General features: G+C 44.7%; 1 protein-coding gene across 1 annotated transcript in view; it reads right to left on the reverse strand.

Moving 5' to 3' along the window:
* Nucleotides 1-2,963: 2,963 nt before the first annotated feature.
* Nucleotides 2,964-16,222, reverse strand: part of fuz (fuzzy planar cell polarity protein) — a 37,397-nt gene continuing 24,138 nt past the window's right edge. The window contains exons 9-11 of the mRNA XM_060849260.1: nucleotides 14,819-14,898; nucleotides 12,990-13,091; nucleotides 2,964-5,742 (exon numbers count right to left, since the gene is read on the reverse strand). Coding sequence (XP_060705243.1) covers nucleotides 5,540-5,742; nucleotides 12,990-13,091; nucleotides 14,819-14,898 — 385 coding nt within the window. The 3' untranslated portion in view covers nucleotides 2,964-5,539. The remainder of the gene's footprint in view (nucleotides 5,743-12,989; nucleotides 13,092-14,818; nucleotides 14,899-16,222) is intronic.

The following is a 16,222-nucleotide window of genomic DNA, read 5'->3' on the forward strand; positions in this document are numbered from 1 at the left end:
GGGTTCAATTCCCGACTCAGGCGACTGACTGTGTGGAGTTTGCACGTTCTCCCCGTGTCTGCGTGGGTTTCCTCCGGGTGCTCTGGTTTCCTCCCACAGTCCAAAGATGTGCTCAGGTGAATTGGCCAAGCTAAATTGCCCGTAGGTAAGGGGTAAATGTAGGGGTATGGGTGGGTTGCGCTTCGGCGGGTCGGTGTGGACTTGGAAGGGCCTGTTTCCACACTGTAAGTCTAATCTAATCTAATCTTATACACAATTAATTTCCTCTCACTCTTCTAAACTCCAGAGAGTACAGGCCTAAATTGCTCAATCTCTCATCAGAAGACAAAATCTTCACTATGGAATCAATTGTGGTGTACCTCCCCTGAACAGTCTCCAATCCAACAACACCTCTCCTACATTATGGGGACTAAAATTGTGTGCAGTGCTGTAGGTGGCAGTCTCACTAAGGTCTTGGATAGTTGCAGCTGTAGTTACACTTACACACTTCTATACGCTGTCCCTTCAGTAATAAATGCCAAAATTCCATTTGCTTTCCTTTTTAGCTATTGTCCTGCACACTAGTTTTCTGTCTTCCATAAGAATGCCCAGATTCCTCTGCATTGAAACACTGAAGTTTCCTCTCTATTTAAATAATAAGGTACCTATTTATTCATCTGACTAAACTGGATAACTTCTCACTTATCCAGTAGTAGAAAGTGAGGACTGCAGATCAGAGTCAAGAGTGTGGTGCTGGAAAAGTACAGCAGGTCAGGCAGCATCTGAGAAACAGGAGCATCAACATTTCGAGCATAAACCCATCCACCAGGATTGAGGTTTATGGGCCAAGACGACCACGAGATAAATGGGAGGGGGTGGGGATGGGGCTGCGGGAAGGTAGTTGAGTGTGCGATAGGTAGGTGAAGGTGACAGGTCGGAGAGGAGGGTGGAACGGCTAGATGGGAAGGAAGATGGATAGGTAGGACAAGTCAAGAGGGCAGTGCCGAGTTGGAAGGTTGGATCTGGGAAAACGTTGGGGGAGGGGAAATGAGGAAACTGCTGAAGTCCACATTAATCCCGCATGGTTGGAGGGACCCAAGGTGGAAGATGAGGCATTCTTCCTCCAGGTGCCGGGTGGTAAGGGTTTGGTAATGGCCACTTATCCACGTTAAACTTTACCTGTTAAACATTGGCCCATTCACCTAATTTCTCCATAATGCTTTGTAAAGTTCTTATTTCTTCACTGCAACTTACTTTCCCCACCTAGTTTAGCTTCATCTATTGTACTTTCTAGGAGCAAGTTACTGCAGATGCTGAAATCTGAACTGAAAGCAAAACGTGCTGGAGATCTCAGTGGGTCAGGCAGCATCAATGGAGAGAAAGAAAGCTAACGTTTCCAGTCCAGATGACTCTTCATCAGAGCTGAAGTGAAGGGTGGAGGGAACAGCATTTATGTAATAGTTGAGGAGAGTGGGTTGGAGTGCTGGAGGAGAAAAGATGTTGATAGTTCAGATTAAGTGATTGGAATTTTTATCGTATTGTCTGTCCCAGCATCCAAGTCATTAATATAAATTGTAAGTACAGTATTTGTAAATCGTAAATATGTCATTAGGATTAGAGAAAACTTAGTTGACATATATACACTGGCACTAGCTAGTTATGCCAGAGTCCATTTCCATGCTGTGTTCCTGTAATGTTATGCAACTGTTACCACATTTTCCCATTAGCAAATTCTTTAGAAATTGGGTAATCTTGAATGCAATAAAATCCCACGGCAATGCTCTGGATCATAGTCCTGAAGCAGAGATGCCAGAGAATGAAGCAGCTCCACTTTTTATATTTGATTTCTGCAGGAGACACTCTGCAGGGAGACAGTCAGTGATAACAGACACACCACCTCCTCTCAAAATGCTCAGGCTGAGAGAGTAGCTGCTATCTCACCAAATGTATGCATTTTTTCACACGAGCATTCACAGTAAAAAAGGCCAGCATTCCTAAGCTGATTAGTTTTAACAGAAGAAATCTGATTTCCTTCTCAGTAAATCATGTGTCATAAAACAGTAAAATAACAAACTGCTAATCCAGAAGAAGAAACCTAAACCATGAATGTTTTGATTAATTCAATGACCTTAAAAAAAGGTATTTGTAAATATGTTACAAGCCGACAGCTACCTGCTGAATTGGTTATTCAATGCTTTTGAACCTCAACCGGTGTAATCATTTCTCTACCTTGCTGAGTACTTACTGGCTCACACTTCCTCATTGTAATTCCAAATTCCAAGAAAGACTAGTCTGAGCAGGTAACGGATATTGAGTCACAGTCCAAAGGTTGCAACTTTACAAATGGGCCACAGTGAGAGCCCTCAAATAGTAATAAGGAGGTAACTTTATTCTGCACACAACCCATGCTGGAAGTGTTGATAAAACTCATTCTATACTTTCCCCATCACTGTACCTAATACCATGCTGCTCTGAACTTTGGAGCTATGCTGTGTATCTAACCTTGAGTCCACGAGTGTTTGATGGGGACAGAGTATGGGGAGCTTTGTACAGAACAACCTCAATTGTCTGAACAAGATGGGCAGGAAGTGTTTTGATCGGGTAACATTTTTATGGGACCTTGAGATCTTGTTCGGATAAATCAAAATTTGGATATTGACATTTGGATAACTGAGGTTGTTTTGTATTCACTTTAAAGGATTAAAGAGAGCTGTGCTCTGTATCTAACATCAGGTTGTCCCTCTCCTGGGGACAGCATGGAAGCAGCTTTAACTTCAGTTTAAAAGATTAGAGAGCTTAACTCCATGTTTAACCCTTTGCTGTCCCTGTCCTGAATGTTTGATAGGAAACATTATTCTGTATCTAGCCCAGTGCTGTGCCTGTCCCAGGAGTGTTTGATGGGGACAGTGTGAATGGAGCTTTAATTCTTATTTAGTAAAAAAAAGGAGCGTGGAAACAGAACAACCAAGAAAAAGCATTTGAGGTAATTTAGACTAAAGTTTATTATAAGTACAGTCAAAAGCTAACACACAGATGAAGTAATTAACTTACATGGGTGTTAACCACCCTGTTTCTTCATTACTAATTTTTACAAAATTCTCCACCTGTCCTTTTTTAGTAGGATCCCTGCATCGTGAAAACAGGCCCTTTGGCCCAACAAGTCCACACCGACCCTCCGAACAGTAACCCACCCTGACCCATTCCCCTACCCTATTACTCTACATTTACCCCTAATGCACAGAACCTAAACATCCCTGAACCCTACGGGCAATTTAATATGACCAATTCACCTAACCTGCACATCTTTGTATCACGAGAGGAACCCAGAGCACCCAGAGGAAACCCACGCATTCACGGGGGAGAATGTGCAAACTCCACACAGACAGTCACCCGAGGCTGGAATCGAACCCGGGTCCCTGGTGCTGTGAGGTAGCAGTGCTAACCACTGAGTCACCGTTCCGCTCATATGTGGGGATAGGCCGTGTGAGTGTAAGGCGGTGACACTGATGTGGATCTCTGTCCTTGTCCAAGATTCCACTGCCATTAATCTACTCCTCTGCCATCTTGCATGATCCAGAACTGATAGCCTTGAGAAAACGTGGCCACAGGTGGTATCTCTCCAGCACAGGAGCTACGCAGACCAATGTAGTGCATTGATCTATAAACTCGGACTACATATCTGTCCAGCACAGGGAGCTACCAGCCTAGTAACAACCTGACTCAGACATGACTACGATTTGAAAGGGGCCGGGCAGGGGAGGGCAGGGGGGAACAACAGTCAGGAGAGGCCCAACATGACAGTGCTTTCAGCTGTTCTGCCAACCAGCTGGTTTCTCTCGCATTGGGAATTCCATAAGCTTTCAATGGATAAGACCCAGGATCAACTTCAACAAAGCAATTTTGCTTTCCTTTCTTGTCTTTGAGAGTTGAACAGCACCCACTGTGCCAGAACACACAACAGAACAGCACAGCAACGGACCCTCCGGCCCACAATGTTGCGCCAAACAAGATGCCAAATTAAATTAATCCCTTCTGCCTGCCCTTGTTTCATAACCCCTCCATTCCTTGTATATTCAGGTGCTTATGTAAAGTCCCAAAACATCCCTATTGTATCTGCATCCACCACACACCTGGCAATATGTTTTAGACGCTTAACACTGTTTAAAAAAAGTCCCTCACCTCTCCTTTGAACTTTCCCCCTTTTACCTGAAATGCAAGCTCCCTGGTATTAAGGCAGAATCTTCTTCCCAGAGTTGAAAAGTCTATCAACCCTATCATTGCATCTCCTGATTTTATAGACTTCTATTAAGTCTCCCCTCAGCCTTTGCTAAACCAGAGAAAACAACCTGAGTTTTTCTAGCCTCTCCTTATACCTGCTAGTCCAGGCTGCCTCCTGGTAAACCTCTTTCGCACTTTCTCCAAGGTTCTTTTTCCTTGTAGGATGGTTCATCAACCTCTTCCCATCTCACACCCACATCACGTGAGAGAGAGCTATCTGCCAGAGTGGTCAGGGGCAATTACTTTGCCCCACCCAAACCTCTCTGCCCCCTTGTCTGTGCTTTTCTGAAAAGGACCACTTCATAAGTTATCCAACAGGATGAAAGCAGTTTCCCCATGTGGCCTTCCTAACCCTGCCACTACAACAGACGGGAGCGTGGTCACTGCCATGCAAGTGAGCCCACAGTGGACATTCCTGAGCCTTTCTTCAAGGCCCCAAGGGATCCTTCCATATCCGTCACATATTCACCTGCACCTCCACACACATTTACTGCATCCGCTGCACCCTCCTCTACACTGGGGAGACAGGCCGCCTACTTGCGGAACGTTTCAGAGAACACTTCTGGGACACCCGCACCAACCAACCCAACCACCACGTGGCTGAACACTTTAACTCCCCCTCCCACTCCACCAAGGACATGCAGGTCCTTGGCCTCCTCCATCGCCAGACCATGGCAACACGACGCCTGGAGGAAGAGCTCCTCATCTTCTGCCTAGGACCCCTCCAACCACACGGGATGAACGTAGATTTCTCCAGCTTCCTCATTCCCCTCCCCCCACCTTATCTCAGTCTCAACCCTCGGACTTAGCACCGCCTTCTTTACCTGCAATCTTCTTCCCGACCTCTCCGCCCCCAACCCCTCTCTGGCCTATCACCCTCACCTTAACCTCCTTCTACCTATCGTATTCCCAAGTCCCTCCTCCCTACCTTTTATCTTAGCCTGCTGGGCACACCTTCCTCATTCCCGAAGAAGGGCTTATGCCCAAAACGTCGATTGTCCTGCTCCTTGGATGCTGCCTGACCTGCTGCGCTTTTCCAGCAACACATTTTTCAACCCTGGTGTTTCTTCACAAACATCAACAAGGAAAGCTGCTAGTTTCCCTCCTTTCAAATTCAAAGGAACCAGAGGATTGACTAGCTGGGCTGCTCTCACTTCTCATCACTCTGAGGGAGAGATAGTATTATTCAGGGCAGATGGACTGTTCAATTGTCGCCCTAAAGGACGAGGTGTCAGCTGCTTTCCTCTGAACGCTGCAAGTCCGGAATGCAGGCTCATGCAACTCAGAAAGGAAGCTCCTTTGTCAGTAGGTTGATAGTTTTGGTTGCGATGTTTCGCAGAGCGAAGGTCGGAGTATCTGACGTGAAGATTAAGAAAAGCTGGTGCTGCTGGGTCTGGATGGCATAGCACTTGTGGTCATCAGCAGCAATGTAGCACTCCGCTGGAGAATGGGTGAAGCTGGTGTGGAATTCCTCATGGAGAGGCGCTGCGATGAGAATTAGATTAGATTAGATTAGATTCCCTACAGCCCTTCGGCCTAACAAGTCCACACCGACCCTCTGAAGAGTAACCCACCCAGACCCACTTCCCTCTGACTAATGCACCTAACACTATGGGCAATTTATCATGGCCAATCCACCCTAATCTGTATATCTTTGGATGAAAAAAAATCTTTGGACTGTGGGAGGAAACCCACACCGACACAGGGAGAATGTGCAAACTCCACACAGTCAGTCACCCCAGGCTGGAATCGAACCTGGGACCTGGTGCTATGAGGCAGCAATGCTAACCACTGTGCCGCCCCTATAAGATTAGACAATAAGAATCTGAGTATGGTGAAGAAACAACAGGATCCCAGATTCAACTACACAAATCACCAAAAATTGCGAGAAAGGTTAATTCTGACCATTTAAAAATGGCCAATGAGATTCATTTCCAGAAGGACAGAATTAAGATGATGACATGTCTTGGTTAGACCACATGATGTACTATTAACAGTTCTGGTCTCCATATTCTCATAAATATACTGAGGGATTGACAAAGGTGTCAATATAATTCATAGGAAGAAAACCATAACTGAAAGGATATATCCATCAAGAAAGAGTGAACAACCAATGCTGTGTTCCTCTGTAAAATAGAAGGCAAAGGGATGGATATTCTCGAGAGGACTTAAAGATAAGAAGATAATGAAAGGAATTGAGAGGATAGATTCTGAGAAAACTGCTTAGACATTTGTCCAATGCTTCAGTACCTTATATTTATGACCTAACGTTAGGCAAACAAAATTGCCTATATATCCAATTAGGAATTCAGAGAACGTATTTAGCACAGGACTCACTACCACAGAGAACAGTTGAGGCAAATTCCAGAAAAAGTGTATTATTAGACTCAAAAGGTTAACGGTTTCTGTCTTCACAGACTTCTGCTACCAACTGTGACTAAGGAACCTGCCATTTCTGTCCCTGCCTCTGGTAAAGCCACACTTAAGAGAAGGAGCTGGATAAACAGAAGGGAGTTTTGATAGAGTTGGGGGGGAACCTCACATTGACCGTGAATCACTGAGGCCGAATGGCCAGTTTCTGAAAAGTAGATCCCATGTAGCACCAATAATACCACAGCTTCTACTTGGACAGGTGTATTCAACACAGCAAAATATCTGAATTTCATGGAGGGCAGGAAGTGCGGTATCAGACATCATTTTCAAAAGTAAAAACAGTCAAGGACGTAGAACATTCATCGTACAGAATCACAGAATATCTATAGTATGGAAAGAGGCCATTTGGCCTATACACTCAGCATTGACCCTTCAAAGGGTATCCCACCCAAACCCAAGCCCCTACCCTAACCCTGTAACTCTGCATTTCTAATGGCTAATCCATCCTAACCTGCACATCTTTGGACTGTGGGAGGAAACCGGAGCATCCAGCAGAAATCCACCCAGACACCGGGAAAACATACAAACTTCACACAGACAGGTGCCAGAGGCTGAAATCAAACTCGAGTCCCTGGCGCTGTGAGGCAGCATTGCTAACCACAGCGCCATCGTCACATAGGATGTAGAAATATAAATTACTGGGCTAGAGTAAGAAAATCCATTTGGCCCAAATGACCAGTGGCTGGCAAGAAAGCAAAAAATATAAACACAATGCATATTCATCAAGCATTTGTAAGGAAGAAAATGACTCCCTTGAGGATTTAAGAAGAAGTTAATGTTTTAATGAAAGGTGACCTGAAAGCCCCAGTCAAATTCCATATCTGTGCTAAAGCCTATAAAAGCCCAATTTCTGACTGAAAACAGGGAGCGGTGATGGGGAAGAAGGAAAATTACTGTACGAAAGTCACAGAGATGTACAGCATGGAAACAGAACCTTCAGTCCAACCCATCCATGCTGACCAGATTTCCCAACCCAATCTAGTCCCACCTGCCAACTGGCCCATATCCCTCCAAACCCTTCCTATTCATATACCCATCCAGATGCCTCTTAAATGTTGCAATTGTACCAGCTTCCACCACATCATCTGGCAGCTAATTCCATACATATACCACCCTCTGCGTGAAAAAAATGCCCCTTGGGTCTCTTTTATATGTTTCTCCTCTCACCCTAAACCTATGCCCTCTAGTTCTGGACTCTCCCTCCCCCCTCCCTGCCCCCCCCCAGGGAAAAGATTTTGTCTATTTATCCTACCAATGCCCCTCATAATTTTGTAAACCTCTATAAGGTCACCCCTCAGCCTCCGAAGCTCCAGGGAAAACAGCCCCAGCCTGTTCAGCCTCTCCCTGTAGCTCAAATCCTCCAACCCTGACAAATCCTTGTAAATCTTTTCTGAACCCTTTCAAGTTTCACAACACTTTTCTGATAGGAAGGAGACCAGAATTGCACACAATATTCCAACAGTGGCCTAACCAATGTCCTGTACAGCCGCAACATGACCTCCCAACTTCTGTACTCAATACTCTGACCAATTAAGGAAAGCATACAAAACACCTTCTTCACTATCCTACCTACCTGCGACTCCACTTTCAAGGAGCTATGAACCTGCACTCCAAGGTCTCTTTGTTCAGCAACACTCCCTAGGACCTTACCATTAAGTGTATAATTCCTGCTAAGAATTGCTTTCCCAAAATGCAGCACCTCGCATTTATCGGAATTAAACTCCATCTGCCACTTCTCAGCCCATTGGCCCATCTGGTCAAGATCCTGTTGTAATCTGTGGTAACCCTCTTTTGCTTCCACTACACCGCCAATTTTGGTGTCATCTGCAAACTTACTAACTGTACCTCTTATGCTCGCATCCAAATCATTTATGTAAATGACAAAAAGTAGAGGGCCCAGCAACAATCCTTGTGGCACTCCACTGGTCACAGGCCTCCAGTCTGAAAACAACCCTCCACCACCACCCTTTGTCTTCTACCTTTGAGCCAGTTCTGTATCCAAATGGCTAATTCTCCCTGTATTCCATGAGATCTAACCTTGCGAATTAGTCTCCCATGGGGAACCTTGTCGAACGCCTTACTGAAGTCTATACAGATCACATCTACTGCTCTGCCCTCATCAATCTTCTTTGTTACTTCTTCAAAAAACTCAATCAAGTTTGTGAGACATGATTTCCCACGAACAACACCATGTTGACTATCCCTAATCAGTCCCTGCCTTTCCAAATACATGTACATCCTGTTCTTCATGATTTCCTCCAACAACTTGCCCACCACCGAGGTCAGGCTCACTGGTCTATAGTTCCCTGGCTTGTCTTCACCGCCCTTCTTAAACAGTGGCACGTTTGCCAACCTCCAGTCTTCCGACACCTCACCTGTGACTATCGATGATAAAAATATCTCAGCAAGAGGCCCGGCAATCACTTCTCTAGCTTCCCACAGAGTTCTCGGGTACACCTGATCAGGTCCTGGGGATTTATCCACTTTTAACCATTTCAATACATCCAGCACTTCCTCCTCTGTAATCTGGACATTTTGCAAGATGTCACCATCTATTTCCCTACATTCTATATCTTCCATATCCTTTTCCACAGTAAATGCTGATGCAAAATATTCATTTAGTATCTCCCCCATTTTCTGTGGCTCCACACAAAGGCTGCCTTGCTGATCTTTGAGGGGCCCTATTCGCTCCCTAATTACCCCTTTGTCCTTAATATATTTGTAAAAACTCTTTGGATTCTCCTTAATTCTATTTGCCAAAGCTATGGGCGGCACGGTGGCACAGTGGTTAGCACTGCTGCCTCACAGCGCCTGTAGACTCGGGTTCAATTCCCGACTCAGGCGACTGACTGTGTGGAGTTTGCACGTTCTCCCCGTGTCTGCGTGGGTTTCCTCCGGGTGCTCCGGTTTCCTCCCACAGTCCAAAGATGTGCGGGTCAGGTGAATTGGCCAAGCTAAATTGCCCGTAGTGTTAGGTAAGGGGTAAATGCAGGGGTATGGGTGGGTTGCGCTTCGGCGGGTCGGTGTGGACTTGTTGGGCCGAAGGGCCTGTTTCCACACTGTAAGTCTAATCTATCTCATATCCCCTTTTTGCCCTCCTGATTTCCCTCTTAAGTATACTCCTACTTCCTTTATACTCTTCTAAGGATTCACTCGATCTATCCTGTCTGTACCTGACATTTACTTCCTTCTTTTTCTTAACCAAACCCTCAATTTCTTTAGTCATCCAGCATTCCCTATACCTATCAGCCTTCCCTTTCACCTTGACAGGAATATACTTTCTCTGGATTCTTGTTATCTCATTTCTGAAGGCTTCCCATTTTCCAGCCCCAGCCGTCTCTTTACCTGCAAACATCTGCCTCCAATCAGCTTTCAAAAGTTCTTGCCTAATACCAACAAAATTGCTCTTTCTCCAATTTAGAACTTCAACTTTTAGATCTGGTCTATCCTTTTCCATCACTATTTTAAAACAAATAGAATTATGGTCGCTGGCCCCAAAGTGCTCCCCCACTGACACCTCAGTCACCTGCCCTGCCTTATTTCTCAAGAGTAGATCAAGTTTTGCACCTTCTATAGTAGGTACACTCACATACTGATTCAGAAAATTGCCTTGTACACACTTAAGAAATTCCTCTCCATCTAAACCTTTAACACTATGGCAGTCCCAGTTGATGTTTGGAAAGTTAAAATCCCCTACCATAACCACCCTATTATTCTTACAGATAACTGAGATCTCCTTACAAGTTTGTTTCTCAATTTCCCTCTGACTATTGCGGGGAGGGGGGGGGGGGGGGTCTATAATACAATCCTAATAAGGTGATCAACCCTTTCTTATTTCTCAGTTCCAACCAAATTACTTCCCTGGATGTATTTCCGGGAATATCCTCCTTTATCAAAAATGCTACTCCCCCCTCCTCTCTTGCCTCCCTTTCTATCCTTCCTGGAGCATTTGTATCCTGGAACGTTAAGCTGCCAGTCCTGCCCATCCCTGAGCCATGTTTCTGTAATTACTACGATGTCCCAGTCCCATGTTCCTAACCATGCCCTGACCCTGAGTTCATCTGCCTTCCCTGTTAGGCCCCTTGCAGTGAAATAAATGCAGTTTAATTTATTAGTCCTACCTCGCCCCTGCCTGCCCTGACTGTTTGACTCACTTCTGTTCTCAGCTGTACCCGTCTCAGATTGATCTCATTCCTCACTATCTCCTTGGGTCCCACCGCCCCACCTTGCTAGTTTAAATCCTCCCAAGAAGTTCTAGCAAATTTCCCTGCCAGTATATTAGTCCCCTTCCAATTTAGGTGCAATCCGTCCTTCTTGTACAGGTCACTTCTACCCCAAAAGAGATTCCAATGGTCCAAAAGTCTTGTTCCTTCTCCCATACACCAGCTCCTCCACCATGCATTTAACTGCTCTATCCTCCTATTCCTGACCTCAGTAGCTCCGGGAGTAATCCAGATATAACTACCCTTGAGGACCTCCTTTTTAAATTCCTGCCTAACTCTCTGTAATCTCCTTTCAGAGCCTCAACCTTTTCCCTTCCAATGTCGTTGGTTCCAATCTGGACAATGATTTCCTATGGCCCCTCTCCCCCGTGAGAACATTCTGCACCCTCTCTGAGACATCCTTGATCCTGGCACCAGGGAAACAACACGCCATTCTGCTTTTTCTCTGCTGGCCACAGAAACATCTGCTGTACCTCTGACTACAGAATCCCCAAACACAATTGATCTCTTGGAAGCAGACGTACCCCTCGTTGCATTAGAGCGAATCTAAATTCCAGAAACTTGGCTTTCATGCTACGTTTCCCTGAGAATCCATCACCCCCTACATTTTCCAAAACAGCATACCTGTTTGAAATGGGTATATCCAAATTCTCTATTCCTGAGATGCTGCCTAACCTGCTGTGCCATATCCACAAAAGACTCCTGCCCTAGGTGCCGACCTCTCTCAGCCTTCCTGGAGTTAACCCATCTATGTGACTGTATTGGAGACGTTCCCCCCCTTACTATAACTGCCATCCATCACATACTGTTGCTGTTGCAAAATCCTCATCACTTCTGTCTGTCCCTCCAACTGATCCACTTGATCTGATAAGATTCGCAACCAACAGCATTTATGGCAGATATAATCCGCAGTAACCCTTAAACTCTCTTTAAACTCCCACATCTGACAAGAAGTACATATCACTGTACTAAAGGCCATTTTTGCTCCTTCACAATCTACAGACCCAGAAAATAATACCCTCTTATTCCTCTACAAACACTGCCCCAGGTTAAATTAATAGCTATGGCTCATGTTTTAAGTTTAAGAGAGACTTATCTCCAAAAACATATAATCAACAAAGAATCCACTATACTCACTACTGCAGCCTTTCTCTTGGACAGACTTAAAACAACAATTAACTTATCTGATTCTGTACTGTGAACTTTGCCCAACAGTTCCTCCAAGATTAGTTGTGAATTTCACTGTTTCTTAATATTCCCAGATGCACTCCGATGTCCAGCAATACACAAATTCAAACAGCAAAGACTGTGCAGGTTCTCTCTCTCTTTCTCTCTCTCCTGCACTGTCCTCACCTTTTTAAACTGCTGTTGTTTTGACTTTTTTTTCCCAAAGTTCCAAAACAATGCAACAGCATATGAACCAGTAATTGCTGCTCCTGGAATTCAAGGAAATCACCTCCAACACCTAAAAATACCTCAAAAAAAAAAGGAGCAGCTCTTACAGCCATAAATTTTTCCCGTCCTCCATCTTGGATAACCCAGAATCCTTCCATTGTACTGTTTTATTATTCATTCAAGGAAGGTGGTCCTAACTGGAAAGGCCAGCATTTATTGCCCATGCTTAACAATATAGATCGAGGAATACCATTCTTCATCAAGGGGGTAAGACGAGAAAAGTGACCATCATAACTTACCGCAACAGAAACTGCTGGAGAAACTCTACTTTCTACTAGATGCTGCCAGACCGGCTGAGTTAATGTTTCAAGTCCAATGACTGTTCATCAGTTCAAGCAGTTCTGATGAAGAGTCACCAGACTCAAAACATTAACTCTGCTTTCTTCCCAAAGATTCTGCTGCTGAGTTTCTCCAGCAATTTCTGTTTTTGTTTCAGATCACCAGCAACCACTGCTCTTTGTTTCATTTGTTATAATTTACCATAGTTTGGTTGGGGAGTGAAACCACACTCCAGCCAATTGAGCTAACAGACCCCTACAGGATACCATACTTTTTGGGAGAGAGGGTGCAGTGGGATAGAAAGAGTCCATTCGTGAATGAATTTTAATCACTTTCACCTACCAGACGAATCTTCACTTGAATCTGCTGGAAAGTACGAGGAGACAGCCAGGGTATAAAATAGTCGCAAAATGGACCTGCGCCTCTCGGGAGGGACTGCTGCTCCTGTGACAGTTTCAGCAGAATAAAAACCACAATTAGCACATTTCCTGGCATGTGGTGAGACAGAAGCCCTTGCACATTGTGCTCGCTGTTCAAACAGCTTAGTGAGAGGGGGATTGGGTGGGAGGAGGGGTGGTGTAGCGAGCACCGGGAAAGGCAAACCACCAGCAACAACTGCAAAGCGTGATAAGCCTCAAGGCTGACAGAAGAGTCCGGGATTTTCTGGCACTGAAAGGGATCTTCAGTTCCAGTGCAGTCAGCATCACAGATTCATATCCATATTCATAATAAAGATATAACTGGTGGCGTGTGATCAGTAAAATGATAATGAGCAGATAATTGGTTTTCTCTGATGTTGACAGACTGATGTTGGTCAGCGCACCAGGGACAAAACACTCTTCTTCGGAACGGGATCTCTGACATCCTCCTGAACATGAGCACGGGGCCTTGGTTTAAGATCTCCTCCAAAGAACAGCAACTGAGACAGTGCAAAGCTCCGTTGGCACTGCACTGAAGTGTCAGCTTTGGTTTTTGATGTTCAAGTCCTGCTTATACCTGGGACCTTGCAGCAACAGTGCTATTCACACCAAGGCAGCAGTTCAGTTGTTTATAATTCATTCTCTGGTTGTCAGTGTCACTCACCTAGCCAGCATGAACTGCCTATCCCCAAATGCTCTCAAGGAGGTGATGGTGAGTCACCTTGGAGGTTAATACAGCCTGTGGGGTACAAATACGCTCACTATGCTGTTAGGGGTGTGGTGGGGATGTGGAATTCCAGGATTTTGACCCAGCAGCAGCCACTACATTTGAATTCTGGACAGTGTGTAACTTGCAAGGGAGCTTAGAGTTGATGGCACTCCCAGGAAACATGTCCTTGTCTTTCAAGGACAGAACAGGACAGGGACTGATTGGGGACAGGGAAAACAGGAGTGGGTTACCATTTCTTGACCTGCTACAGCATATGAAAGTCAAGTCTTGGATACTAGCAGATGCAGGATGTAGGTTTGTTCGCTGAGCTGGAAGGTTCGTTTTTAGACATTTCGCCACAATACTTGGTAACGTCTTCAGTGAGCCTCTGGATGAAGCACTGATGGTATAGCCTGCTTTCTATTTATGTGTTTGGGCTGGTGATGTCATTTCCTGTTCTTTTTCTCAGGGGGTGGTAAATGGGATCCAAGTCAATGTGTTTGTTGATAAGAGTTCCAGTTGGAATGCCGTGTTTCCAGGAATTCTCATGCCTGTCTCTGTTTGGCTTGTCCTAGGATGGATGTGTTATCTCATACGGATGAGGAAGGACACTTCGACTGGAAGTTTCGAAGTATTGCAATCCAACCATAACCCTATCAACAAACACATTGACTTGGGTCCAATTTACCATCCCCTGAGAAAAGGAACAGGAAATTACATCACCAGAGGAAATGATGTCACCACAGGAAATGGCATCAACCCAAGGATACCCAAACACAAAATACAAAGTGGGCTACACCACCAGAGCTTCATCCAGAGGCTCACTGAAGATGTCACCTAATATGGTGACGAAATGTCTGAAAACGAACCTTCCAGCTCAGCAAGCAAACCTACATCCTGAGTTACAAATCTTCTCAAAACTCTCTAACTAGGTAGGATCACCTTCATTACAATGAGAGTAAGACAAATGAATGCTTCATTGTACAACCATTAGCACACTGCCAATGTTAACAGCGAGGGAATTTTGTTTGCCACGTGCTTACCTTGCTGTTGACTATGTTCAACCGTGTGAGGCTGCAGAGTGAACAAATTCTTGTTCTGTTCTCTGTTTACCAACAGAAGGCTGGAAAAATACAAAACATGAGAAAGTAACAGCCAAAGTGAAACGGCTGACTTGGGATAAATGTTAATAAGCTTGTCAAGGACTGTCAGATATTGCTTGGGCTGGTCTTTTGATAAACAATTAGCAACCCTCAGTCCCCGAGCCTGGTTAAATCACACATTCAGCAGATAACTTTAAAAAACACAAACTCTGCCACCTCCGATGGGGGAGGGGGCACAAGATTCAAATACCAGATAGAGTCATACAGCACAGAAACAGATCCTTCGGTCCAACTTATCTGCCCCAACCAGACATCCCAATCTGACCTCGTCCCATTTGCCAGCAATTGGCCCATATCCCTCTAAATCTTTCCTATTCGTTTATCTATCCAGATGCTTTTTAAATGATGTAATTGTGCCAGTTTATGATTGGCAATATTTACAATCCAGATCAGAATTCAGTTTCTCAGCTTGGATTGATATAGTAAGGTTTTTAAAAATGTGTTCATGGGATGTGGACCTTGCTGGCTATGCTGGTCCTTACTGCCTTGGAGAAGTTGGCGGTACAACTGCCTTCTCCATTCCACTGCAGGCTATGGAGTGTAAGAACATCCATGATGCTCTTCAACGATACCTGGTGATCTATCCAGTTCCTTTCTTCTCTTTAAACTAGTGGTTTTGATACAAATGAGTTACTTGCTAGGCCCTTTCAAAAGGCAGATCTTCAAGATATTAACAGGAAAAGGCAGGATAGATGAAGATAAAGTATTTATGTTAGTTGGGGATTCTAGAACTAGTGGGATAGTCTGAGAATGAGGGCCAGACCATTTAGGCAAGATGTTAGGAAGCAATTCTGCACACAAAGTGTGGTAGAAGTTTGGAATTCTCTTCCTCGACAGCAGTGGATGCCGGATCAGTGATAATTTTAAATCTAAAATAATTTTTTGTAAGCAAAGATATTATGTCATCTAATGGGCCAAAGGGGTGAAGAGTGGCAGATGGATTTTAATTTGGAAAAATGTGAGGTATTACATTTTGATAAAATGCACAAGGGCAGTAGTTAATGGTAGCACCCCAGGTAGTGTTACAGAACAGAGATACCCAGGTGTTCAGGTACATAGCTCTTTGAAAGTTATGTCACAGGTAGACGGGGTGGTTTCGAAGGTATTTAGCACACTTGCCTTCATTGCTCAAACCTTTGAGTATAAGAGTTGGGACGTTATGTTGAGGTTGTACAGGACTTTTGGAATACTGTTTGCAGTTCTGGTTGCCCTACTATAGGAAGGATATTATTAAATTGGAGAGTGTTCAGAAAAGATTTGCTAGAATGTTGCTGGGATTGGAGG

Source organism: Hemiscyllium ocellatum, chromosome 33, assembly GCF_020745735.1.
Source record: "Hemiscyllium ocellatum isolate sHemOce1 chromosome 33, sHemOce1.pat.X.cur, whole genome shotgun sequence".
Taxonomy (NCBI): domain Eukaryota; kingdom Metazoa; phylum Chordata; class Chondrichthyes; order Orectolobiformes; family Hemiscylliidae; genus Hemiscyllium; species Hemiscyllium ocellatum.